The 26,392-nt window shown below is 44.6% G+C and overlaps 1 protein-coding gene across 1 annotated transcript in view; it reads right to left on the bottom strand.

Moving 5' to 3' along the window:
* Positions 1–13,512: 13,512 nt before the first annotated feature.
* Positions 13,513–26,392, bottom strand: part of BCAS1 (brain enriched myelin associated protein 1) — a 32,575-nt gene continuing 19,695 nt past the window's right edge. Inside the window, 4 exon segments of the mRNA XM_039563607.1 lie at positions 13,513–14,575; positions 19,346–19,597; positions 22,861–22,926; positions 25,300–25,467. Coding sequence (XP_039419541.1) covers positions 14,501–14,575; positions 19,346–19,597; positions 22,861–22,926; positions 25,300–25,467 — 561 coding nt within the window. The 3' untranslated portion in view covers positions 13,513–14,500.

Raw genomic sequence — 26,392 nt, 5'->3', positions numbered from 1 at the left:
CACAATTGTTGTTATCTTTACACAGAATAAAAATAAAATCTTAATACTTTCAATTAAAAAAAAGTTGCTACATTGCTGAGTATTTTTAATATTTCTATATGAATTCACTTTGATTTCAAAAATTTCCCACTTCCCCCCCCCCTTAATGCCTATTTATAGAGTTCTACTGCTAACTCAGGGAATAGAAAGTAAATTAAGTAAATTAACTTATTGAAAAGCAAAAAGAAGACAACAAGAAAAAGGTTGAATGCTTGTGATGTGACCAAATTACGATTAAGGGAGGACATGATAACAACCTAAAATATTTGGTGTGTGTAAGCTTTAGAGACTGGCACGAAATGAAATAAGGCTGGGTAACAGCACAGCCTCCCGGAGGTTCCCTAAAGCCTCTCCAGCAGGAGATGAGGGAGATGCTGACGGTTCCTTCTGCTCTCAAAATGCAACCAGCTCACTCCAAAGAGGAAAAGAATAAAGAAAACAACACCCAAACACATCACCGGCCCAGCTTCTCCGTAAACAAAGATCTTATCCCAGCAGAGCTTTGATCCTGAGATGCAGAAACGATCCAGTGCTCCGAAATCCACTACAGACCCTGCTGCTGGCCACACACTGACCTCTGAGCAAAACTCCTCACTCCAAAGAGGAGCTAATTCCAGCAGAATTATTAAAGGAATCTTTTCTAGGAGTTGATTTTCACGTATAAATAGCATCACAGGTCCAGAGCATGGAAGAATCCTGAAATGACAGGGGACTAAATGGACCATTTGCCCAAACTTATCTCCTTTTTTATTTAAAAATAGCAATTTAAAATTGCCCCTACAGTGTAGTTTAAAATGCTATTTAAAATCGGGGTATTGAATGAACATGAACTGAGGCATTTACTGATTTACACCAAGTCACAAAATCAAAGTTTGCTGGCATTGTTTTGTTCTATTTATGTTGCATGAATCCAGCCTAGTCAGATGTATTTATTTCAGGCACTGCAGTTTTAAGGGGTTGTGTTTTGTTCTGACTGAATTACAACAAAACTCAGTTACTTCTTCCCCCCTTCCCAGATACACCTAAACCACAAAAATAAAACTACAGCTCTGCAGAAAGTCTGACTTTGGACTAAGACATTGAATTGCTGGATCTATTCCAAATGTTAAAAAAGGTCTCACATATTTAGACTTGTAAACTCTCTATTTTTCTTTTTAGATTTGATAGCACTGTAGTCTAAACTGTAGTCTAAACTACAAAATAAATAGACAAAACCAAATACCATGGGGTTTTTATTGCTAAAATTAGCTTAAATGTAACCTTGTTAAACCTTTCTGGGTTTGACCTGAGCAGAATTCTGGTTACAGTGGTGTGATTTCATAAAGCACTTTAACTCCAAGAGTCCTGCAGATAATCAGCTCCTGATTTCCCCTGGGTGAATTACCCAATTTGGGGATTACAGGTGGCTCTGCCACCTCCAGGAACACCCCTTGCTGCTGAGAGGGTGGCATGGAGCACTCTGCCTGTCCTTATTTACTGCTGGATGGTTTATGGGAGTTTAAAACAGGAATTTAATGGGTACTTTGTATTATTCTTAGAAGCTGACATTCGTTCTCCATGATGGGTTTTTCTTTGTGTCTCCCCCACCCCCTGAATTTCAGAGGCACCTGAAAGTGAGAGACAATCAACAAGTCCAGTTTGGTCAAACCACAGACAGTGCTTGAACATTTGCTTTTTGCTAAACATAGCTTTGCAAAAATGTCTTTTATGAGCTGCCACAGAATTAGTTTAGTGACTTTCCTTTTTAGTGTGATCTCTGCTCCTTCATTTTAATTTAAGGTGATGTTAAACGCTGTGGCTGAGCTCGTTAAAAGCAGGGTTCTGTGAGCTACAGGAAATGAATCTCTTCCTCAACCATCACCCATTTGTGCTACTTTTTTTCTAATTTTAGCTCAATTACTAATGGACAACAAAGCCAGGGCCACAAGAGCCTGTAAATGAAAGGTGTTATTTTGGTATAAGGTGTTCCTGGGGCCTTTGCACAAGCAGCTCTGTGTCCAGTTGAACTTGGCCCCTCTGGAATCCTACATCCAGCTCTGGGGTCCCACACGGAGCTGTTGGAATCTTTAATGTGAGGGTGGGGAGGCCTTGGGATGGAATTCCCAGAGCAGCTGTGGCTGCCCCTGGATCCCTGGAACTGTCCAAGGCCAGGTTGGAGGGGCTTGGAGCAGCCTGGGATAGTGGAAGGTGTCCCTGCCCATGGCAGGAGTGGAATGAGAAGATCTTTGAAGTCCCTTCCAACCCAACCCACTCCATGATTCCATACTGGTGTGTGAATTTAGCAGCAAAACACCCCCAAATGTACATGGAGCTGCTTTACATGGAAGCCTCAAACTGCTTTTCCACAGGGAGACAAAGAACCTGGCCCATGATACAAGAAATGAAGGTGATAAATCAACCGAGCAACTGTTCAGATGGAATTTTAAACAAAAGGTGTGTAAACACAAACAAGAAAGATTTGTGCATTGTTGTTCTCCAGGACTCTGAGGAAAAGCAGCTCTGGCAGGAGTCCTGAAGCCAAACATGTTTTGGGTGGAACAGCAGGGAAAGTGTTCTTGGGTCAGTTCTCAGAAGCTGGGTTTATTTGCATAATAGATCAGATAATATGCAAGGCCTGCAAATCTCTTATTTCTGTCATCAAACAGGAAACAGAAATAACAGAACGTGACTTGTGGCCGATCATGTGACAAAAAGCTGAACAATGTGAGGCTGCTCCTGGACCATCTACGGAAAAATCACAGGACAGGGGTTGTTTGCACAAGTTATTTGACAAATCACTGTGAATAAATCAATTTGAATCAGGTGATTTAAAATGAAAAAAGGGTTAAATTCGATTATTCATGATGACTGTGATCAATTCTAAGTGGTTTATTTTGTCTTATTCCATAAAATACTGTTTTTCATCTAAACTACCCAATGCCTAAATTTAAGTCATTTAAGTATTAAAGGGTAAAGTGAGACACACTGAGTGAGATCTGAAGTGAAGAAGAACAAAGTTTTGAGCCTCTTGCAGTTCAGATTTGGGTCACTTCTTTTACTCAGCCCAGCCTGCTCATTCCAAACCCAACCTGTCTCTCACTGACATTAAAAATGTCACTTCCCTACTCCAGTACTGTGAGATTTTTTTTTCTTTTTGAGCACACCAATACTCAAACATCTCCTGTGTGGAAACAAAATCAGCAGTTTCTCTTTCTGTAACCCCCTCTGACACAGAAAACACCAACAGCTTCTGGCCCAAACAGGCAGGAGCTTGCAGGTTATCAGTCCCTGTGCACAGGCTGGGGAGAGATCCCCAGATCTTCTGCATCAAGTTCCAGAATTGGGGTTTGTGCCTCAATCCTGTTGTCACTTGATAGGCTTTGAAGAAGGAAGGGCTGTTCTTGCTTCACAGAATAAATCACCCTGCAAAATATCGATTGCTCGGTTCCAATAAACCCCTCTGGGCCTTGCAAACTGCGGCTGCACTTGGGAGATTGTCTCTCTTTTTCTCCCTCTCCCTCCAGAATTTTATCTGGAGCCTAAAATAAGTGATTTCTTAGAGCTCTTTCTAAGAACAGGTATTTTGAAGCAAACCTGAAGCCAGAAAAAGCCCTGCTGCACGTGGGAAGTTGCATTTCTCATTTCTCCAGCCGCTCCCAACCTGCCTTTGTTGTGCACGCCAATAAAACCAGGGCACAGGCCCTGGGAGTGCTGCATTTATTTGGTCTTTAAGCTTTGATAGAGAATTAGCTGCTGGGTGATCTTTACTAGGAGCAAGGAAACACCATGGAGTTTGTCAGGCAGATGTGAAGCCCTCTGTGAAGGTTTTTTACTCCTGGCAAGCCCTGACAGCCCTGCAAACAAATATTTTGTGTCAGTGTCCAGCATGCATTTGATTGGGCTTTACATTTCAAAATTTCATCCATTATAATGGGGTCATGGTCAGAAAAGAACTACCTGAAAATAGGTTCTTTTTCACTGTGCCTCTCACTGTCCTATTGACCACAACTTCAGTCCATCTCCTTTTACTGTGCAGCTGCATCACCACTGAGGGGAAGCACCTAAACTGGATTAATGCTGGTAATGAATTCTGATAATAAATCAATAGCTCCCCATGGAGGAAAAGCTGGAAGCAGCTTATCACCAAATCTTCAGCAGGTTCTCCATCCCCACTCAGCCGCTCGTTGCTGCCAACTCAGAATTTGCTCTCAAACTGCTCTTTATGGCCCCTTGTGGCTCATTTGGCCTGAACTCCATGAACGTGAGCACAAAAGTGAGGAGGTTTCTGGCAGCCTGGCTCCTTTTGCCCACGGTGGGGTTGGGACCATCCCACGGTCCCCAGGCTGGGCAGGGGCTCCTCGTGTGGGTACACAGCATCCAGGATTGGGATGGGGAGCCTGGAGCTGCCCAGGGCACTGGCCCACACTCCCTGAGCACCCCAGCTTGCCCAGGTGGATGGCAGGGCTGGGAGGAAACCTTACACTGAGATCTTTCAGGGCTCAGGCAGAAGATGGCAAGCTGCTTCCTGAGGAGGTGCTGCTGAGAACGAGCAGCAGCTTTTCCTCAAAGCAGCGTGGTGGGGCTCACAGGTAAGTACGTTTCCTCTCACCACGGGCTTTGGCCCTTCATCAGTAGCATTGTTTCAATTTCGTTCTGACTCTGAACGGGACAGTAAGAGAAGAACAATACCACATTCACAGCAGCGCAAAAAGTGACTTCCGTGTTGTGGTATGGACCAAATCTCTCCTGACCTTTTTTGTTTCTTCTGCATTTGAAAGACAAAGGGAAAATGGAGTGGGGAAATACATCTTTTCATATACATAAGGCACTTATTCTCATTTATCCTCTCTCTTTTTAATTTAAAAGCACTTCTGTTGTGCTTGCTTAGCATTCTTGTCACACTGCGCAGTTACATTTTTAGTGTTAGTTGCATTATTATTCTTTTCTGTCTTAAGCACACTGGCTTTTGCAAGGATCAGTCTCTCATTTCCCCTTTATCATCACCCCTTTTCTGGTACTCCTTGGCTTTTGTGTGCTCCACATCAGTTTTTAACCAGTGGGATCCCAACAAAGGTACCAAATGATACCCCACCGCAATGATACCCCAAACAGAGCCGAGCAGGAGCTCTCTGAGCCAGGTATTGGGATTTAAACCATACAGGGGCATTGCTTTATCCTTCGTGAAGGAGGCGAGGATTAACAGGAAACCTGAACAGAGATTACCGGGCACAATATCCAGTCTGAACTGTAAATCCTAGAAAATATCAAAATACCCAAAAAGAGCAAACAGAGAATGAACAGGGAAGTTTGGGGGGGTGCTGAGCTGGAGCTGGGATAAGCCCTGGTTTTGCTGAGGCTGCAGAAGTGTTATTTACCCAGAGATGGGCAGAAATTGCTCCGAAAACGTCTCGGAGGAGCCTTTCATTATCCTCCCTCCACGATGGGAAGGATCCTCCTCATGAAAGCAGATGAGTTGGAATTCACCACAGCGGTGCCTTCCCTGCAGTGCCACCCCCAGCTCCTCCCTGGGCTCTAAGCGGGATCCTGGATCCTAAACTGGGATCCTGCAGATCAGGATTATTGGCTTGTCTGGGGTTTGGGTTTTGTCTCCAGGTTTCTATGAATGGGACAACAGGAAAAAAACCGACCCAAACAAAGTGCAACTGCTTGAATAGTTTTAGAGCCTGAAACGTGTGAGGAACTAAATCCAGGTGCCCTCTGCTGGCATTGCAGGGAGAGCTGGGGCTGGATAACGGGGAGGAGGGAGTGGTGTGGGGCAATAGGCCAAGGAGACGGTGCCAGTAGGGTGGGGACGGTCTGGACGCTCTGGTCAGCCGCAGACAGGTGAAGGCTGGCAGGCTGGGCTGCAGTGCTCAGCACATGCCAAAGAACATCCTGCTGTGTGAGAGCTGGGCCAGCCACGGTGCTGAACCTGCTTTGGGGTGGAGAAGGGGAGATAACAAAACTCTTTTGGATGTCATGGCTCTGTTGGGACAGCAGATCACTCTACTTTTTTCGCATTTTTTTTAAAAAAAAATTTTTGCCTTTTCAATTTCACACTGGAAAAATTAGCAGTGGAGGCAAGGAAGAAGAAACCTTTTGATTATTTGGCACTTCATGTCGTTATTTTAAAGCTGAGAAAAGCAGTTGTATAACAATGACGTTACCACGTGAGTCTGGTCCTGGAAGAAATTATATCATGTATGCTTATGGGAACTTAATCCCTGAGGTCCCGGGAACGCCGGGATGGTGTGTGCACACACGCTGACAAAACACTGCCTGGAAAACCTGTTTCAGGTAGACATTTCTGAACAGAGCAACTCATTCCTGCCCTGGTAGAAAAGCAGCATCTATGGTTTTATTGCTGACACTGAGTGAGTTTGCAGGGCGAAGAAGTTGTGTGTAAAACAGAATTGTAGGGCACAGAGATTTTATTGAGCTCAGTAATCCACAGGATCCTCTCGACAGCCTTCATAAAACTTAAACCAAACATTATAATATATATATTATATATATATATAATATATATAAAACTACAGTATATATATTTTTATATATATATATTATATATATAAACCAAACCTAACATTATTACAGATTGACTGCAGTACAACAGCAGGGCTATGGTAAAAAGAATAAAAAAATTTTAAAAAGCAGCAAACTTTGATAAACTGATGATAAAAAAATACATACAATTCTGGGGGAATAACTTCCCAATTGTGTAGTAACAGCAGTGATGTCGTTCAGAGGTTGTGTCCCAAACACTCTCAAGACAAAGGCACCGGGGGAGTGCCCGGGGAGCTGGACAGGGATGGGATTCAGCTGCTGCACGAGGAAGAACTCGGGGAAGTGACAATATTGCCTGGGTTTGTGCCAGGAGGGAGGGGAGGAGCCTGCCCTGCACAGCCTGAACAGGCTGGATTGGGATTACTCACTGCTGTGACAACCGCAGGTCTGGGACAGTGTCCTTTTCCCTGCTCTGCCCAGAATCAGTTTCAGAATTGTCATATCCCAAGTAATCCAGGAAGTAGCTGCAATATTTATCGTCCTGGGAGAGATTTGCAGCATTGCTTCTGTTCTGCACTCTGTGACTCCATTCAGTTTGGGGAATCCTGGTGTAAACCCATTTAATGACAGTAAAAACAAGTTGCTTTTTGACATCTAAATTATCCTGCCGCACATTGAAACCTGCCTGGAAGAGTGACAAGACCTTCCATGAACCCAGGTTCATGCATTAGACTTTTTCATGGAAAAAAAAAAAGACAACTGCATTTTGCATTTGTTAGATTGGAATTTGTGAGAATCACACAGAGTTCCAAGTCACCAGCACTGGAGCAGCCTAAAAAAGCTTCCAGTCTTGGTCACCTTTCTGATATAAAAATAAATCCGAGCGTTCTCCTGCTCACCAGTGAGCTCAGGGTCTCTTTCTGCCTGGAACACATGTTGGTGTTTGATTTCTGCCTTTAATAGTGTCCATCTGCGGCAGGGCTGCCCTGCCAGTGCACATGCATGACAGCAGTAATCTGATTTTCAATAGCCAGGATTGTTTTCTCTGCTTAATCTTTAATATTTCAGTGCTGACAACGGGTCCTGCAGGTGGTTCTGCAGCAGCTTGTGTGCAGCTCGGGTCAGTGTGGACCCCTCCCTCCCGGCACCTTCCCTCTCCCACCTGAGCTGAGCTTTTCTGCAGTGCCGCAACATCAGCTTCTCAACACTGTTCATCACCTGGCCCCAGCCTAAACCTCCTTGTGGGCCGGATATTAAATCAGAAACAGCCCAGGACTGCTTCTGATGATGAAAATTTAATGTGCAACAAGAGAAAATAAAGAAAAAGCAAAAAAGGAAAAGTCTGTCTTGCCTAAGTGTGGACGTCTCTCACCTGAACAACGGCCACGGGAGAACCAGGGCTCTGGCAAAGCTGGAAACTGGCACCAAACCTGGCTTGTGGAGGAACAGCTCAGGTGGAATGAACACTGGGAAAAGGGAAATTGAGCCATGGATGTACCTCTCTTATTGCATGTCCTCTGTATCTCTGCCTTGGATGTAAAAAACCCCAGAGACATCCAAGAAGGATAAGTAAGTGTGAGAAGAATAAAGCATTCTCCTCCTGGAGGTGTCTGATTTGAAGACCAACACTGCATTAACTTGCAAAAACTGCCAATTAATTAATTTTTTTTTCTACAGACAGTTAAATTCAGGCTAACAACTGGAATAAAAATCTCACTTTACATATCTGAGATGGCTGCTAGTGATAACAACCAGACTGCTACATTAGTTTTAAGTATCTCAGCTTGCAAATTGAGATCTTTCAGGAGAACTTTGTGTTCTCTTGTTGGCAGGGCAGAGATCAACTAAGTGTTGATTAAGAATTAATGTATTAAGAAGTCAGATATAAAAAAGTACTTAGATAAATGTGGTCGATATGTGGAGTCCAGCAATAAATTTTTATCCTGAAAACATAGACAATATTCCACAAAAACAGTGATTTGTCCCCAAACTTCCAAATCCAGTTCCAAACTAACATCACATTTTTCACCTTTTATAGGAACTAACAGTACAATCTTATGAAGAGTCAATTAGGAGTAAATTCAAGATAAAGGAGAAATTGAAAACATCAATTTCGGGTGTCCTCAGCGACATCTCATTGCCAAAGAATCAGCATTTATACATTATTCATTTCTTGGTGAAATTACGAGCAGAACTCCCCAAATTTGAAGTCTGCATAATCAGGAGTTGCTTAGGAAATTCTTGGCAGCCGTGTGCCCGTAAGAACAAAGCTCCAACTGTGAACAAAAAGCCTGAGGAACACGCTCTGCAAACCCCTAAATACTATTTCCAGCCTAGAATTCAGACATTTACAAGCAATTCTGCCAGTAAGCAGCAGTAATTTTAGTACCGTGTTTGTTTCCAAGTTCTTGAAAGCACCTACTCTGTGTAAAGGACTAGGAATAGCAGCTACCATCTTTACCCTGTCTACAGCAATTACATTTTTTCCCCCCTTGAAGCTCAAAAAATGAGGCACAGACTGAATGGGAAGCGAGGAAATTTTTCTAAATTCCCCCCCTTTCAGCATATGGTTTAGTTTCAGTTTTTTCCAAGCTAGGACAATATGCTTTCCGGGAGACAGGATGATGAATGCTTAATTTTGGGCTCAGTTAAAACAAACAACTTTCTCTAAAAGCACATGCTTTGCCTCAAAGTGACATTTGGTAAAAGCCTCGGTGTCCATATTATGTTACATCACTGCAGGTCAGCTCTGTGACTGACACAGAGCCACAGGACCAGGGGAAAAGGAGATTTCCCTTAACCCTCTCCTGGCCACAGCTCCTGTGTGCTCTGAACACAGAATCCACGTTCTTTTTACCCCATTTCTTAATCTCTTTGCACTAATCGAGATAGTTACAAACTTAAGAGATGCAGAGAATTTTGTTTGTTGAGAATGAATGAAAACACAGACAACCTCCCCCCAAGATTAAGCCAAGAAAGAACATGTCCGGCTGTCTGTCTTTTATGCTGACATGCCAAAATCCATCATTTTTTCCCATCAAAACTCTCAATACAAGCCCTGCTTGGGTGTCTCAGACACTTTAGTGTCACATCCTCTCCTTCCCAGCACATTTTATAGGGAAAGGCCACTTTAAAAACTCATTATTTCTGTGATAAGTATTCCCCTGTACATCCAGGCTCCACTAAATTTACATTTTACCATTGCCATTCACCTTTAAATAGTTATTTAAGGAGGCCAAAGCTGCTTATGCTCCCAGGGTTGAATTAGGTGGCCGAGGCCACAGTTTGGCTTCCAGCAAAAAGGTGGGAGAGCAGATGGATGCACTGGGGTGCAGGTGGGCAGCACCTCCCAAAGGTGGGGTTTAGTGGGAGTTGAGCCAAGCAATTGCACAGCACTGCCGGGGCAATCACCCCACAGACTCCAGAGGAATCACCCCACAGACTCCAGAGGAATCACCCCACAAACTCCAGATAAGGCTGGAACCAAAAAAATCTTATCAAGGACTGGTGTCTCCTTGGGAAGCCATAAAAGAACTGAGAAGGCACCAAACATACAAATTTCCCCCAAAATTGGCTGGGCACAGCTCTTACCTGCTCCTGTGAAAACCCAGCCCTTCCTCCAGCAGCTCCCGTTGGCTCTGCCTCCCTTCCCCATCCCGTTCAGAGGATTAAACCTTCTCATCAGCTCCCAAATGAACCCAGCAGTGCTGACCCCTGTGTGATCCTTAACCCTTGCTGGGCCCTGTGGCACCTGCAGACCCCCCTCAGCACATTGACAGGGGCAAAACTTCATTTTTACTTGGCAGCTTTACTGTGGTGGGACTGTGTGGAGGCTACAAAGTGGGAAAAGAGAGCCAAAAAATGATTCTCAAGTGTAGTCACAATGTCAATAAAAGCTTTGCATGGATTCAGTCACACTGGAATTAAATTCGTGTGGCTCCTGTCTCTGGCAGGGCTGCTCCACTCACATTTGGAAGGACCAAAATGCTTCAGGTGTGGGCCAGTCCTGGGTTCTTGGGGTAGAGAGAATTTTTTCTGTAGCATCTAAGACTGGTTCTGCTCCATGACTGGGGTTGTGAATATTGATACAGCATTTTGTGGCAATAAATAGGGAGTAGTAAAGTTATCTAGCCCTGATTACTGAATTTGATGAAGGATGCCTGAACATTTGATAATTATGTGCCTTTTCAATACTGTGAAGCAGTGGCTAAAAATAAAAAAAAAATTAAACAAAAATAGGAAAAAGATTCCTTCAGCTCAATTTTACGAGCAAATTTTTCCCAAGCAATTCTTTTCCTTCACTCGTGGCAGCCATTGCCAGGGCTCAAAAGCTGCAGAGAGAAAGCTTCCTGTGATGACAGAGTCCCAACATTTGGGCTACTTCAGCTTCATTTACCGAAGTAATAAAATCTCAGCCTTTAGCAGCTCAGAATCCATTTCTCCAATCGACTCCAAACTGCTGACAGCAAAAAAAAAAGTGAAAACTCTGCCGCTTAATCCCCACTTCCCTTCTGTTTTCCAAACAACTCCAATGAAGTAACCACAAACATCCCTGAAACTGGTGAACAAAGATGAGTCTGCAAAATTCTAATTGTGTTTTAATTGTGCTCAGGGTCTGTCTTTATCATTCCCTGTGCCCTGTGATAAGAATAAAAGACCTTGCTGCTGCTCTGTGCAAAGGTAGGTGAAGGGGCAGTGCTGGATTCTGCATCACCTGCTCACGCTGGGATGTGATAAAGAAGGAATTTGGACTTTGTCCCTTTCCGGTTTAAAGTCAAATCTCTGGTGCTTCCTGTGCAGGAGGCTGCTTTCCTCTGCCCTTCAGCAGGTGACAACTTTAATAGGAAATGATTAAGTAAAAGCAAAGAGTGGTGATAAGAGGTTTATTCTTCTTCGAGGCTTTTGATAATTTGTTTTCAGAAAATGACACTTCTTTAAGGAATTCGTACGCATCTTCAGCCTCCGTCAGGGCTGCTGCAGAATTTCCTGTTTTTGTGTTCTCAGAACTGCTGAGCTGCTGAAGTTGCCAGTAAAGCCCAGGGTGTGTTATCCAGAAGAGGTGGAGTCTATAGCAAATCCAGATTCTTCACTGATATTCTCAAAGAGCGTGAGACTGTACAGAATTCAGAGCTATTCCATCTCCAGCCTCACACACGGGGTCAGTCCCCACAGCCACAACCCCTTTGTGTTTATCTCCTGTCACACCATCCTTCCATGCAGGAAACCACGGATTTTGTTGCAGGAGTGGCTTCAGGCTTCAAAGCCAGCTGTAAACATTTACATATAAAAAGGTATTGAGGTGCTCTTAGAACACGTTGTGGGTGCAGAGCTGTGAAACACAAAGAGTGGAAGTCAGGTCCTGTCTCAATGTGAGCAGACTCAACTCCTAAAGTGAAAGATCTTAAACTTACAAGGGGCAAGGTCCTGGTCACATTGCAGCTGGCAGCCTGCTCTGAGGGTAGACACAGGTCTGGCATGGCCAGCAGGGACAGAGTCGGTGCTTTCTGCATACTCTCAGAGGAGTTTATGGCTCTGCAGCCCTCCCTGGGAATGCAGAGACAGGGGGAGGTGAGCTCAGCTCCTGGGGACAGCGGGATGGACACCTGGCAGAGAGAACCTCATGGGGAACCTGCTCTTCCTGAGGGGCAGATGAACGTCTGTGTGTTGGAAGCCAGCATTTCTTACATGAAAACTTGCAATTTCGATCCATTCCCTTTTATATTTATCAGATGGAACTACCTGCTTAAAGTCCTTCCAAAATGCCCACACAAAACTCTGAGATCCTTGAACAGTGTGATCTGCTTCAGTTCTGCTCCAGAGATCCCGTGCATAAAACCAGAGTTTATTTGTTGACAACAGGGTCTAAATGCAATGCACTGCCTTGGCTGCTCTTTTCCTTTGACCTGGGCTGCAGCCTCTGCCCCAGCTTTGATTTCCAATGACTTGTTGACCTTTCCTGGGCCCGGACATGAAAGCTGCACTCTAATGTTTCTTGCATCACGCGTGAAATGTGGAATCTCCGCTGAACTGGGGATGCTTCTCCTAAGACCTTTCTTCCTCTTGGGGCTCCATGTGTGGCTGCTTTATGGGAAGGCTGAGTGGCTTCTCCAAAGCTGCTGTTGCTGCTGTTAGTAGGAGGAATCAAACAAACTGGGCAATTTCTGCGTGGGAGGCAGAACCAGCCAGCGCTCAGGGTTACTCTATTTCATCTGCAAGGAGAGCCCTGTGCCATGAGGGCACCCACAGCCACACTCGCTGCTTGGCTTGTTTCTCTGCCAAGAGGATTTCCTGATTCCTCAAATCAGCCCCTTTGCCAAGTGATAGGGTCAGAGCACGTGGTCAGCAGCCCTGATTGCCTGGGAACACAGGCTGCAGCCAGCACAGGCCTGCTCCCGAAGCAGGGCTGGGGGAGAGCTGCTCTCCTCCAGAGAACGCCTGGCCCACCCATAATATAATATAATATATCAGTATCAATATCTACTGTCTGTAATCCAGTAATATGCACAGGAGTCACTGATTCTGCCCAGATGGACAAGGAGGGGTTGTGAATCAGGTTGAAAACCTGTGAGCAGTCACCATGGAGTGGTATCTCTTTATAAGGCATGAAAGTGCCAGGGAGGGGAGCAGAAAGTGCCACTCTAACTAAAGAACCTTTGGTCTGTGCTCTCTGTGCACAGAACCAGCAGCAAGTTTTGGTTGCGCACCCCAAACCTGCAGGTTTGCAGAACCCAGAGCAGAAATCCCACTTAGCTGCAGGGGCTTTTCACTTCCGTCCTCCCTGACTAGTTAAAAACATAATTCTGCAGAATTTACAGAATTCTCCCTTGGTTTCCAGGTATAATCGTCACTGAAATAAAGAGAGAATATCAGCTATTCCCTCCACAGGCAGGGTTTGTATGTGTTGATTTATGCCTTAAAGTCACATTAATCACCAGACCACAGGGATGTAAATAACAAACTTTGTTTGAAAATTGAGGCAGCAACTGATTTTTTTTTTCAAAGGATAAGTATTAGTTTATTTAAAGATAAGGATGTCAAAATATACAGTATTGTATCATTAAGATCAGTGTGGATTAAAATGTCAGGCCCATGGCTCCCTGTACAGGCTAGGATTGAACAAACAGAAATCTTAATTTTCTGTAAAATTTATTAACTACAGTTATTACAGGAGTTTTGTGAAGCAGAGAGCTGCCTGGGCAGCTTCGATTTTGGTTTTTATTAGGATTAATTACAAGTATGGATATAAACAAGTATCAGGATAAACAACTAAGTTTCCTATGATCTAAGGAACATTAATTCCAGGCTGGCAGGCACAGCCCGGCGTTAGGGGACGTGGGTGCCCTCTTGTGTCCTATTAGAACCTTAAATCGCTTTTAATTTGTTATCCCACTTCACCCGGCCAAGAGAGGAGCTGCCTCAATCACGTCAAGCCTTTGCATTTTAGCGTTTTAATTTACATTAATAACCAATAGGAAGTAGGACTTTTTCACCACTGATTCTATCAGACTGAAGGGTTCAGCTCTAATTTCAGCTCTGTTGAAACCCCACTAGAAGTGGCTCGGCTGTTTTTACACCGAAGCATAACATTTATCCAAGGGATTGGTGCTTTTCCTGGCTGCTTTCAAGCTCTCTAAAGTGGAGGATTTGCTGCTCATGCCTCGCTCCCCTCCTTTGTCACGTGCTCTGTTTTTCTGCCATTTATTTCATTCTCTGCCACCCTCCTACCTGACTTACTCTCCCCTCTACACACTTCAAACCATCCACATTTCTCTAAACACATTTCTTGGGGAACTTTAGAGCTGCTTTCCAACAGGTAAGGAACAAACCCTGCCAACGATACACCTGCAATGATACCCCAGTGTTTGCTTTATCCTTGGGCATTTGCTGACAGCCATGGGAAGGAAAAGGAGTCAATTCCACTGCCAGGAGCTCCCAGAGAGCTGCTGAGCCTCCCTTCAGCAGCCACAGGCGGGCACTACTTGGATTTCCCAGCGGGGAGGATGGACACGGGATCTGTCTGCACTTCTGCGTCCGACATCCTTTTGGAACCCTGTGGAACAAGAGAGACACCTTCAGAAACATTTCCAAGTATTTCAGAAAGGTCAAATCTGGAATTGTGTCCTAGACTTTTGCTACCAGAGATTTTACACTGATTTAATCTCCCCGCTTCTCTTAATTTGCTCTTTGTTTAATAGGCACGAATATATGAGCACCACCTATATCATGAGAACCTCTGCCTGTGACTCTGCCTAAATGAGGGGGTTATTTTAATATAATTTTCTCAATTGGCATGGAAACAATTGTTTTCAGGAACTGGGCTCACATACCAGAGCCAGGCTGCTGTGTGCCTGTAGTGTTGTAGTTTTGGCATAACTTTCTCTAAAATTTCCCCACCCTAAATGCTTCAGTGCAACCCTGCTCAGAGTCCTTGAAGCATGATTAATGGTGTACTACAGCCAGCCCTGCTCTGCTCTAGGTTAAAGGAACATTAAATACTTTTATGCATGACAGGTATTCGACAATGTTTGAGTGATAAAGCTTCTTTTACACTGCAAATATAATTCTGGGTTTGGAACCCATCCAAGACACTAATCCAGTTTAGATGAAGGAAATGTATAGCTCTAGCTATACCAGCTACGTTTTTCACTAACTGACAAAAACTTGGCTCTGGTTTAAGGTGCTTGACCTAATTTTGCTGGCCTTGAAGCTGCAAAAACTTCAGCAAAACGGACCCACAAACACTGTTTGAGGTCACTGTTATCACAGCGGGCTGTCAGTGCTCTTCATAGCCTAAATCTTGCCATGCTAAGCAGAAAATGCAGCACGACAAAGCTAAAGGTGACTCTGTGTGCTCTCCCGAGGATAGGAACTGGGCAGAATCATCTGTGAATTGTCCTTTCCTGGAAACCTGAGCCACCGCTTCAGGATGATTCTGTGTCAGACATGGAGAGTGAAAGGTCTCCACTTTGTCATCCCCTTCAGGGAAGTAAAAACAGCGGGGTTTTTTATACTGATTAGGCTCCACCTCACTGATCTTCTTTTAATGTTTCACCTTGGAGGATCTAAGTATGAAAAAGAGCAGCCAAAAATCACAATGGACTGAAAAATCCCATCTTAAACTGACTGCAACCTTGTGCAGCTCAGCTGGCTGCAGTGGCTTTGCTTCTGCTTCCCCTGATGTTGAGTTTGGAGGATGCTCTAGAGCAGAATAAAAAGGTTTGGCCATTTACAGGTAGCAGCAAATCCATCATTTATCCATCAAACAAAACTAAGCGAGCTACCCATTCCAAATGTTTCCAGAAAGCCTAAAAACCTACACATCAGGTAAAGATTTCCCACATCACAGGAGTAATGGGCTCTGTCAGCTACAGCCCCTGTCAGAGCATGATGAAGTCACCTCTAAACTGATCTAGGAAATAAGGTGATCCATTTTCCCTTTCTTCCTATACACGGGTGGAGGGAGGAGACAGGAGGGGAGGCTCCTTGGAGATAATCCCCATTCTGCCTCTGTTAGCACTCGTTTCGCAGAGGTGTCGCGCTGTTTGCTCACTGCAGTCTCCTGCTGCACCCATGCTCAAGGTGGTTGCTGATTACAGCAGGAAGCTCTGAGGGAGACCAGCTCATGATTCTTGCTGAACTGGAATTTCCGAGCCCGGTGTGTGAAAGAAAGAACTTTGTTCTGCCTTTTGAAGGGACAAATGCCAGCTCTGCCCTGGGATTCGGGAGCTCAGGTACCACCAGCTCACGGCTTTGTGACAGCGAGGCTGGAACATGCTGGTTTGGGCAGAGCATTTTAAAGTGCACACACAGCAAAATCCTGGGACTGGAGTATTTTTTTCCCCAGGTTTTGCTCAGGAACAGCCTGGGTCAGTGCAGCACATACTCTGATCAGAATAAATCTGAATGCTTCTCACATGCTGAGCACTCGCAGCTCCTGACAACGGGACTGTGAGTTATTCCAGCTCAGGAAACAATGTTTTTCATCTTTTTTCCCCCTCTTTCTTTCTAATCTAATCTTTGAAAGACTCCCTAAATACATTTGCTACAGCTTATAAATTAATCTCTTTTACCGTAGGAACAACCACTGGACTTTATCTCTGCTCAAACCCTGCAGTCGGGCAGTGATGCTGTTTGCTCACATAAGTGGCTCCAGTTGTAGCCAAAATTCCAGCATTTTTAGCCCAACTGGGAGCAGAGGCTGGAGCTGCAGTGTTCTCATCTGCATTCCTGCACTGTGACATCCTCTTGCTCTGTGCCCTTTCCCAGGGGAGTCGGGATCCAGGAGAGGGTGGTGGTAAAATACAGAACAGGAGTTGTTCAGTGAGCACAGGCTGGGTGAGCTGCTGGATCCCCTCTTAAATATCTCCTGCTCCTATTTTATCCACAAAAAGCTGAATTTTTCTGCTGAGCTGTTCCCAGACAATTGAGCTGTTATCTTGAAATGGCAGTGCTGGCATTGGTTGGTGTGTGTGATCTGATACTTTTAGATTAATGATTACACCTTCCTGGGGCTCCAGCTGATCACCTAGGAGATGAGCAGATTATTTTTTAGCACTGCAGAAGGAGTTTCATAGCTCTTGGTAATCTTGGGGATATTCAAAGAGAGGTAATAATTTTCCATGAGGGATTTCCCATACACAGACCTCACTGTTGTGTGGTGTGCTGCCACTTTAAAAGGACAATAAACGGACCAAATCAGCTTTACTCTTGTCAAAACCTTCTTCTTTTTTTAAGAGCCATCTTCTGTTAATGGAGAAGGAAGCTGCAGGAGCACTCTTGGCCTCTGTAATTGCAGCAGAAGATAAGGGGCTGTACAGCCACACTGAGGCAAGCAAAAAAAATCTTACAGAACCTCTCTACTTCCTCTACATTCATTCTGTGTTTTATTTCTCAAATGGTCTTTTCACCTCTCACAATCTCCTCCCTTGATCTAAAAGCTTCTTCTTGCCCTTTCAATCTGAGACACCTTTCCTCTCGCTGTCTTTCATGAATTTTGAAGGTGTTTCCTCACGAGCTGGCACTGCTTCAGATCTCCCTTTCTGGAAGAATTCTAAATTTGTGTCTTTTGTTAAACTCCACGGAGGAATTTTGGATACATCGATGACACCACACAACAGGAAGTGTCACTGTCAGCAGAAAAACTCTTTCTCACACAGTGAGAATTGTGCCAAGGGAAGGCTCTCAGTGTTTCATTTAGAGAAATCTCCAGCCCAGAGAAACAAATCTCTGTTATGTCTGTAAATATCACATTCCACACGTGCACCAGTGCTGGGCACAATGGAAACTCACACAGAATTTGGAGGCAAAAGGGGCAAAAAAGAGAAAAATGCACATGAGGATGGGTTTGATGACTTCAGTCAGCTCACAGAGCTCTGTAAAACGATATCCTGACTTTTTCACATTGTGACAAGTAAAAAGATTTCTCCTTGTGGCTTCACTGAGAGCCAAGGTAAGTGGAAGCCAATTAAAGTAGTTCAGGTGAGCTCCAGCACTTCCTTGCTCTATTGAAACCCCAGAAAATCCCACTGATTCACAGTGAACCAGGATTTTACCCCAGAACTACAGGGTCATGGCTGAGCTGGTGCTAATTTATCCTGCAGAAAGTTATTTTTATCTTTTTTCCTAATTCCCCTTGGAATATGTCATTACTTTGGTGATGCAAATCTCCCTCTGTAGGATCCACAGTAATTCTGTGAAATCTATGCAAATCAAACACGTCTTAGGATGTGGAAAAACATCTGCCTGTGAGTCACCCTGCTCTGCACGGCAGCTTTACAGCCCAGTGTCCTACAGATTTTTAACTCTGTCACCATTTCAGTCTCTATTGTTTGACTTCTCTACTTGAAGGGTTGCCCAGCTCTGTTTCTATCCCAATAACCTTAGAAATGAGGAAGGAAAAAAAAGCTCTGTGAGTTTCTCAGGGTAGCCAGATTCACCAGGAATCACCACAGATAATGCTCACATTTCTTTGTGTCTTGAAAGCTGTGATGGAGCTTGGTTTTCACACGAGGTTTCCAAAAGGTGCTAAAAATGACCCCACAGTGGATTCATTGCTGCTGTGGCAGAGTGAGGGAAAAGGAGCATCCTTACAAATGATTTAGGCCCCTGAACATGAACAAGTGGAAAAAATAAATTTCCATCTCTTTAACGCGCTGTGGAATCCCCAAACCACCGTTGGATCAGCAGCGCCAAACCTTATGGAAATTCAGATTTTTTGTGTGCTGAATTCTTTCATCTCTGCATTTCAGGTTTCAGTGAAGGGGGCCTGACAAGTTTAACCTAAGATCTAGCAAAAAGCAAGAATTAAAAATGCCATGTGTACTTTTGGTGTGCTTTAGTCTATAACTGTTGGCTAACATGAGGTGCTTATCTTGTGGCCCCTGTGTTGCTTCCCATGCACCCAGTGCCTTCTCTTGATTCTTACCTCGCAGGGATTTGGTTCTGCAGGGATTTGGTTCTGCAGGGATGTCCCAGCTGCACCCCCATGGGGGCAGGCAGGCTCCTCTGCCAAACCAACCCCACCTCTACTTTTCCTTAATTAACACCCTGTAATTTGTAGGCGGCTCAGCACTACGGGGGACATTGAATCATCCCCATAGCCAGGGCTGTGGGAACAATCACAGCTCTCCCTGGGCAAACCATCCCTGCCTGAATCAGCACCCCGAGGCCTGAATTTTCCTGCCTTTCCCAAAATCTCGCTGTTCTTTGGCCCAAGTCCTGCTGGTGAAGTTGCTGCACAAGTCCCCCCTGACCAGAGCCTGCAGGCTGAGCGCTTAAATCAGCTGGAAAATGGCTAAAAAAGGAAGATAAATTAACGTACAAGGCCTTTAAAAAACCCTCCAAGGGACTGCCTCTTCTCTGTCTTCTTGTAGGAGGGCTCCTTGGCGGCGTCTCCGCCGTTCTGGATGGAGTCGGAGTCGGCTGCCGGCTGCTCCCGAGGCTCCGGCTGCTCCCTGCCCTTCTGCTTGCCCAGCTCCACCGTGGACTTCTTGTCTTTGGAGCCCTCTTTGCTCCTTTGGCCCCCAGGGTCGCTCTCAGATGGGGCAAGAGGCCTCTCTGTGGCGTTTAAAGTCTGCAGTGGTTTCAAACAGGGGTTATTTTTAGTGGGGAATAGAAAGAGTTTGGAAGGAGATCCATAAATATGTTAGAAAAAAAAGTTTTTAAAAATGAAAGGCCACCTGGCAGGGAGCAATCCTGCTGTCCAGCAGGTTTTCATTTACAGAGGTTGGGATGAACTCCTGCAGTGTTGGCTCAGGGAAGGACTCCCAGGGAGCTGATGGAATTACATGAGCAAAGACTGCAAGATCAAACCATCCCTGCATGGAACAACTTCATTTATGTGTGTGCTGAAGCAGCTTGAGGAAGCAGGGAGCATGCACAGAGAGTCACTGCCCACTGAAACACCCCCAGGGTTTGCACCCCAAGCAGGGAAAGAACCCAAAAAGTGCAAGGAAAAGATTTGAGAGAGGGGAAAAAAAAAATCAAAAGACCCCATAAAGCAAAGGATAAAACCAAATTCCCTGTGAAACTGCAACACCCCATCCAAAAATGAGCAACACAGGGTTTGGCTATGGAAGGCCAGAAGATGGTAGAAAATGTCATGTACAAGTGCAAAAGAAGAGACAGAAAATCTGCCAAAAAACCCACAATCACAAAGCATCTATCTAGAGTAAAAGGGAAGATCCTGGAAGCTGGAGAAGTTCAGGATACATTTGAAGTTCACAGAAGAAAAAGTCATATCTGGCAAACAAAGGATCAGACAATGAAATTGTCTGTGTTTGAAAAGTAGTAAATGAGGATGTTTTTGCCAGGAAATCTGTTTGCAAATGGGACTTTATTTTTTCTTATGCAAAAAAACCCCTATATGGCTTTATTTATTACCATCATTAAAAAAGCACAAGATTGCCATGTTGAAAAGCTGGAAATCTCACATCTGTCCTCAGGACATGGCCCAAGCTTAGTGCTTGTGCATTAAAATAATATGTGTTTTTCCAGCTTTGGGAATTTTACCATTAGTCTTGAAATATTTGGTGTTCTTCTAAAGGCCTGGGGTTATATGCTTACACAACAGGCTTAGCTTTCATTCAAAGCAAAAACATTTTTAGATATCATGATTTCAGAGAAAACCCTGAAAGTAGAAACTCTAGAGAGACAGAATGCAGGAGAGCATGTGGAGATGGAGGGGATCAGTAGATTCATAGCTCATTAAAGCAGGTTCAGTAGGGTCACAGGAGAGCAGAGGTGTGGTCTGGGGCTGCACAGACACCACACACAGCCCACCTGTGTCCTGGTCACCTCACCTGGGAAATTACACCTGCTTTGGAGTGCCCAAGGGATGCAGGAGCTCTCCCAGCACAAGGATGAGCACAGAGCAAGTTTAATGTTGTCTCTGGCTCAGTTGAACTCTGGGAGCCCTGAGCTGCTGCCCCAGCAGTTGGTTCCAAGACCCTTCTCACTCTAATTTGCCTCAGCTCACCTTTGAAATGATTCTTTGGTGCAGTTGCAAACGTTCACCTGCGCCTCAGCAACAACCACAGCGCCCCAAAAGCAGCTCTGGGGCTGAGCCCAGCACTGAGCCCAGAGACAGCTGAGTTCAAAGGGGCCAGAAGAGGCTGGAACCCTCAGAAACATTCTGTGAAATCTGTGGCTTTGCTCTGTGGGTGTCAAATGAGAGCCTTGCTCCCCACACGTGCCTGAGACAGCGCTGCAGCCAAGGCAGAGTGGTCCCCATTGCTGAGAGCAGGCTGGGCCTTTGATGTCAGGCAGACAAAACACTTTAAAAAAATATTCATAATACATTTTCCAGGCAAAAAGCCGCCCCATCAGATAATCTCTTTGAGGTGTTTCATATTAACCTTGAAAGGCAGGAAATTGGCATATTTGATATTGATGGGAGCAGCTCAGGAAATGCGAAGTGAGGCCTATGAATAATGAAAGATGTTAATGCTCCTTATTCCAAAGGGGAGCTGCTCCTGGCAGATTGCTCTGCCTCCCTCAACATTAGCAGGGACACTGAAATGAAAACAGAAAAGATGGGCAGTATTTCCCCCGTTATCTTACAGGAGACCTTGATCCAAGGCTGATTTTTAAGCCCAGAATTTCTGCGGGTTTTGGAGTGGTGCTGAAATTTCTGGAGGGTACAGAGTGGCAGGGATGGAAAGGGGAGAAGAATCACAGCATTCCAGAGACACTGTGGCATAGTTTAAGGAAATCCTTTCAAAGAAATCCCCTAAAAAGGAAGAAGTCAGCAGCAGATCCAGTTTTCCTTGGGCTCCTCTGTGTAATAAAACTGTTCGAATTTACACCAGGGCAAGGGAGAGAAGGAGGAGGAACAATAAACTGATTTACAAAAATGGAAGCAAATTGGCTGCTCATTAAAATAATAAAATAGATCCAGGACTGTAACTTTTGGTGTCTTACCCAGACCACTTCACAAAACTCCTGTATAAAAGAAGGATTCAATGTCACAAGACAAGACCTTCTATATTTAGGATGCTTTTAGAGACATAATTCATAAAAATTAACCTCAGTGTCATCAGACATTGTGAAAATAGGAAGAGAGAGAAATAATTTTACAGTTAGTAAAAAAAAGGAAATTCTGAAATGTCAGTTTTGAATGCAACTTCGGTTTTTCTCTTAAAGGAAACAGTCTATACCCAGAACCCTGTTTTATCTCTCAGTACTGAATGCAATTCTTCTGCATATCTTGACTTGCAGCAGATGAGGGTTTGACTCTCAAATTAACAGCATTTGTACTTCTAATCAAAATATGATTTTTCTGAAGCCTTTTTAAAGCCTTGAAGTATAGAATGTAAATATCACACCCAAAGGTTGGGTTCACCTTTTATGAACATGGAAGAAAAAAAAACAGAACAAGAAACAAATATTTTGATGGCTTTCGTTACATTGCAGCAAACAGTTTTCATTCTCACTTTCATTTCTCTTTTGTAGAGCTTCCACCTAAATGTTTCTTTCCTCAGAAGGCAAGTAAATCAACAAAGTCAAAATAATTCTGTGTGTATTTAGTTCCACTGCCTGAGCCGAGGCACTCGCAGAAAGTCAAATAGCAGCAAGAGAGGGAAGAAGACTGAACATAAATCCACTAATTATTTTAAGAAAAGGAACATGATGTTGACTCTTTAAAATCTTGTTTAATATTACAAATAGATAAAAGAAGCAGATAAGTGAGGAGTAAATATATGAAGCTCAGTGAGGGTAGCACTTTTCTCTCAGGGACTTTTACATTTCAAGAGGCAGAGCTGAGTGGAAAGAGGTGGCAAGAACCCATCACCAGAGGATGAAAAAGTCCAGGCCAAAAATAAAAAGTCCACTTACATGGGGGCTGGGGCTGGGGCCATCTGCCTCTTCTGAGCTGGGTGTGCCTCCACCACCCTTGACTGACTGAAATAACAAAGGGTCCTGTTTGAGGCATTCAGTCTGGATGAAAGCTCACAGGAATCAAGGTTTGAGTTTAAGCCACTCTTTACAACAAAACCAGGCATTGTAGCAACTCCACTTTGGAAACATCCCCATCTCCAGGGTGGATTTCGCTGCTTCATTTCTGTGGGATTGTCTCTTGCCAGTCAGGTTTCCCACTAAGGCCTGAGCAGGGATCACTTCAGCCACTAAACAAGAACCTGCTGTCAGCTCTGCCGCTGGAATTTTCCAGGAAAGAGCTTTTCCTTGCTCTTCAGAGCCAAATCTGTCCTACAAGACCTAGTGGGACTTCTCTATTTATCCACCCTACTAAGCTCATGTGATGGGAATATTAAGCCCACTCATCTTTAGAGGGATATTTTTATATTTTGTCCTCAGCATCTATTTAATCCTGATTTTTGCTTTCCAGTTTATTCCTGCAGTCCTTAAACCTCTAAATAATGATCCTCCTTGGTTCCTACTCTTCCCAGCCTGGACAATCCAAGCAGAGCCTGAGGCTGCAGCACTGGAAGGTCACGCAGAGCAAACCTTGACTCTGAAATATCTTTTTAAGGTAAAATCCCCTGTTTCCACCTAGATTTAAAAATGAGAAACACCTGTTTGACCAAAGTGAGTAAATAGTACAAGCTTTGTGAGAATTAGGTTAAGCTTAAGTTACAATCAGTGCTACAAAAGAGACAACAGGAATGAGCGTTTGTAATTAAAAATGTGTTGGAATGTTCAGTGTGTTCTCCTGGGCACCACAGAAGCCACAGAGCTCAGCAGCAAAGCGTAAAATAAACTCCAGGATTTCAGAGTGCCCAAATTTAAATGTCATTTTTCATTGCAGAAGTTCAATGAAAACAATGAAAGGATGTGACTTTTGTTCTAAAGATAGCTCAGGCGGAATTGTGGTTTGCTGCAGCTCGTACATTTGTAGCTCGAAGCACAACTGCATCACCCCGATCCCACAAACGGTGTCAGTGCTACTCAGACCCTGATTTGCCTATCAAACCACAGCAAATCAATACATGGCAGCAGCAGGAGAGAAAATTAAACAACCCCAGGACAATTAATGGCTTTTGTGGGGAAATTCTGTCTCTGGAAGGTGCCGCTGCTGAGCCTGGTGCAGGTTTGTGCTGATGGCGCTTTATCTGTGCAGGAGGCTGCAGAGGTGGAGGGGAGGAAGCACAGTGTGGTCTGTGCTGGAGAGAAACCCGGTCCAGAGTGCCTGAAGATGCATTGTGATAAGATCTACTTTGCATTTCTGTTTCAGCAAGTCCTCAAATGCCTTCAGAAAAAAGAGTTTCTGCTCTAACAGCAATCAGTGTTACCTTTTCCCCTATAAACACTCCAAACCAGGAAAAAATACCCTGCTTCAGCCAGCCTCTCTAATCCACCTCTTCTTTTCTCTTTTTTTTTTTTGGTTAAAAATAACAGAGAAAAGACCTTGAGGTCTAGACAAAGCTCCCTCTTGCTGCCAGTGAGACGAGTACAAAACAATCCCAAGGATTTCTCTCCAGAGCACTGCTGACCTCTTTTCCTTGCCTCTGGTCACTTGGGATTGCTGCTGGCCAAGGCTTCCCAAAAAGTTTTCTGCAGCAATCAGGGTGGATTGGGATGTTTTTCAATGGAGGAGGGTGGGGACAGCCAATACCTTGCTGCATTTTCATGAATAGTTGCAACAAAATAAAATTTGTTATTCTCGATTCTAGATGCTATTTATTGCCCACGAGTTTGATTATGTGGGGAAGTAGGGCAGCACAGAGACTGCAGATGATTTGGGAATGATCTTCCTCTGGGAAGCAGGATTAGATTATACTTTATGCCTTTTTCCCATCTGATGGACCTTTGCAGCAGTGACTGCCCCCTTTCCTTTCTCGTGCCAGTTTACCTGACCTACATCAACTGCCAAAAAAAGTTGTCCCGCTAAGAATACAACATCCTGAAGGCAGCACAGGACAGGTCACAGCACAGGGAGGTCTGACAGCGCCGCGGCCAGCGGGACACGGATTCGGAGGAGGGTTTGGAGATGGGTTTGGAGATGGGATCCTCCAGGAGCATCCACCGTTTGAGCAGCGGAGCATCCTCGGTGTGGCCACCCCTGGAGATCCCTGGGCCACCTCGGCGGGGGAAGGGCCACCGGAGCCCTCGGGACGTTCCGGGAGGAGCCGCGAGAGGGAGATGCAGGACGGGGAATGCGCGGAGGGATGCGGGGAGCAGCTCCAGCCGCGCATCCCGGAGCATCGCTCGTCCCTGAGCCCTCCCAGACAAAGGCAAAGTGTTTTCCAAGCCTCGCCCCCCAGCCCGGCAGCGATCGCTTCTCTCTGAGCTCCCGAAGGGAAAAGCTGCTCTTACCAGCTTAAAAAACTTCCTCAGGTTTGCCTTGGGGGTTTTGCTCTCCGCCCCTCGCGGTTTCACCTCGGCGGCTTCTGCGCTCTTGCTCTCGTCCCTGTCGGGAGCCGCCGCCTCGAGAGCCACCTCTGCCTTCTCATTGCTGACAGCCTCTGCTTCTTCCGAGGAGTTCTGGGGTTGGGAAAGAGAGTGGAAAACACATTCAGCCTCAATCTGTGAGGAGTTGGTTGGGTTTTTTTTAATTTTACAATCAAACGGAGCACAAAAGCATCCTCAGCTTCATTGGTCTCTTCATGTTGCTTCAGGAATTTGATTAATCCCCATTGAAAAAAAGTAAATAAGGGTTAAAATCTCACCAGTTAATATACATTAAAGGAATAACCTTTCTTGAGTTGCCGGTTCCCAAACACAAGACTTTAGCTTTGACTATGATTTTAAAAGAACTTAAATGCATGTCCTGAGAAGATGACACTAAAGTAAAACCAGTAAATATGAGAAAGATCATACCCAGGAATTTGCACACAAAAGAAGAATTAAGATTAATTAAAACATACCATGGGTACAATTAATTGCTAAAACCTGACCTTGGACCCTTCCAGGGATCCAGGGGCAGCCCCAGCTGCTCTGGGCACCCTGTGCCAGGGCCTCCCCACCCTCACAGGGAACAATTCCCTCCCAATATCCCATCTAAACCTCCTCTGTATCAGTTTGAAGGCATTCCCCCTTGTCTGTCACTGATTTATTCTTGTTTGTCATCACATTCTTTTATTTGGACTCTGCAACTTTTATTTTGAACAATGACATTTCCTGTTCCCCTTTTACTTTACAGCAGTTTTTCTGTTGTCATCTCCCTTTCTGAGCAAATAAAATCCCAATTTCTGTCGTTCGTCATATGGAAGCCATCCAATACATTTACTCAATATTCTACCTTTTAGTTCTGTCATATTTTGAAGTTGCAGGGAACCCCACGTTCAGGAAGGGGACTCACCATGGACTCCTACAGCAGCAGAAGAGATTTTGCTTTGTTCCTGACTCCCCTTTTGTTGAAGAAACAACATTTTGGGGGTGGGGCAGCAGGGAGAAGAATGATGAGGGA

Source organism: Corvus cornix, chromosome 20, assembly GCF_000738735.6.
Source record: "Corvus cornix cornix isolate S_Up_H32 chromosome 20, ASM73873v5, whole genome shotgun sequence".
Taxonomy (NCBI): Eukaryota; Metazoa; Chordata; class Aves; order Passeriformes; family Corvidae; genus Corvus; species Corvus cornix.
This window is presented reverse-complemented; position numbering and strand designations above follow the sequence as displayed.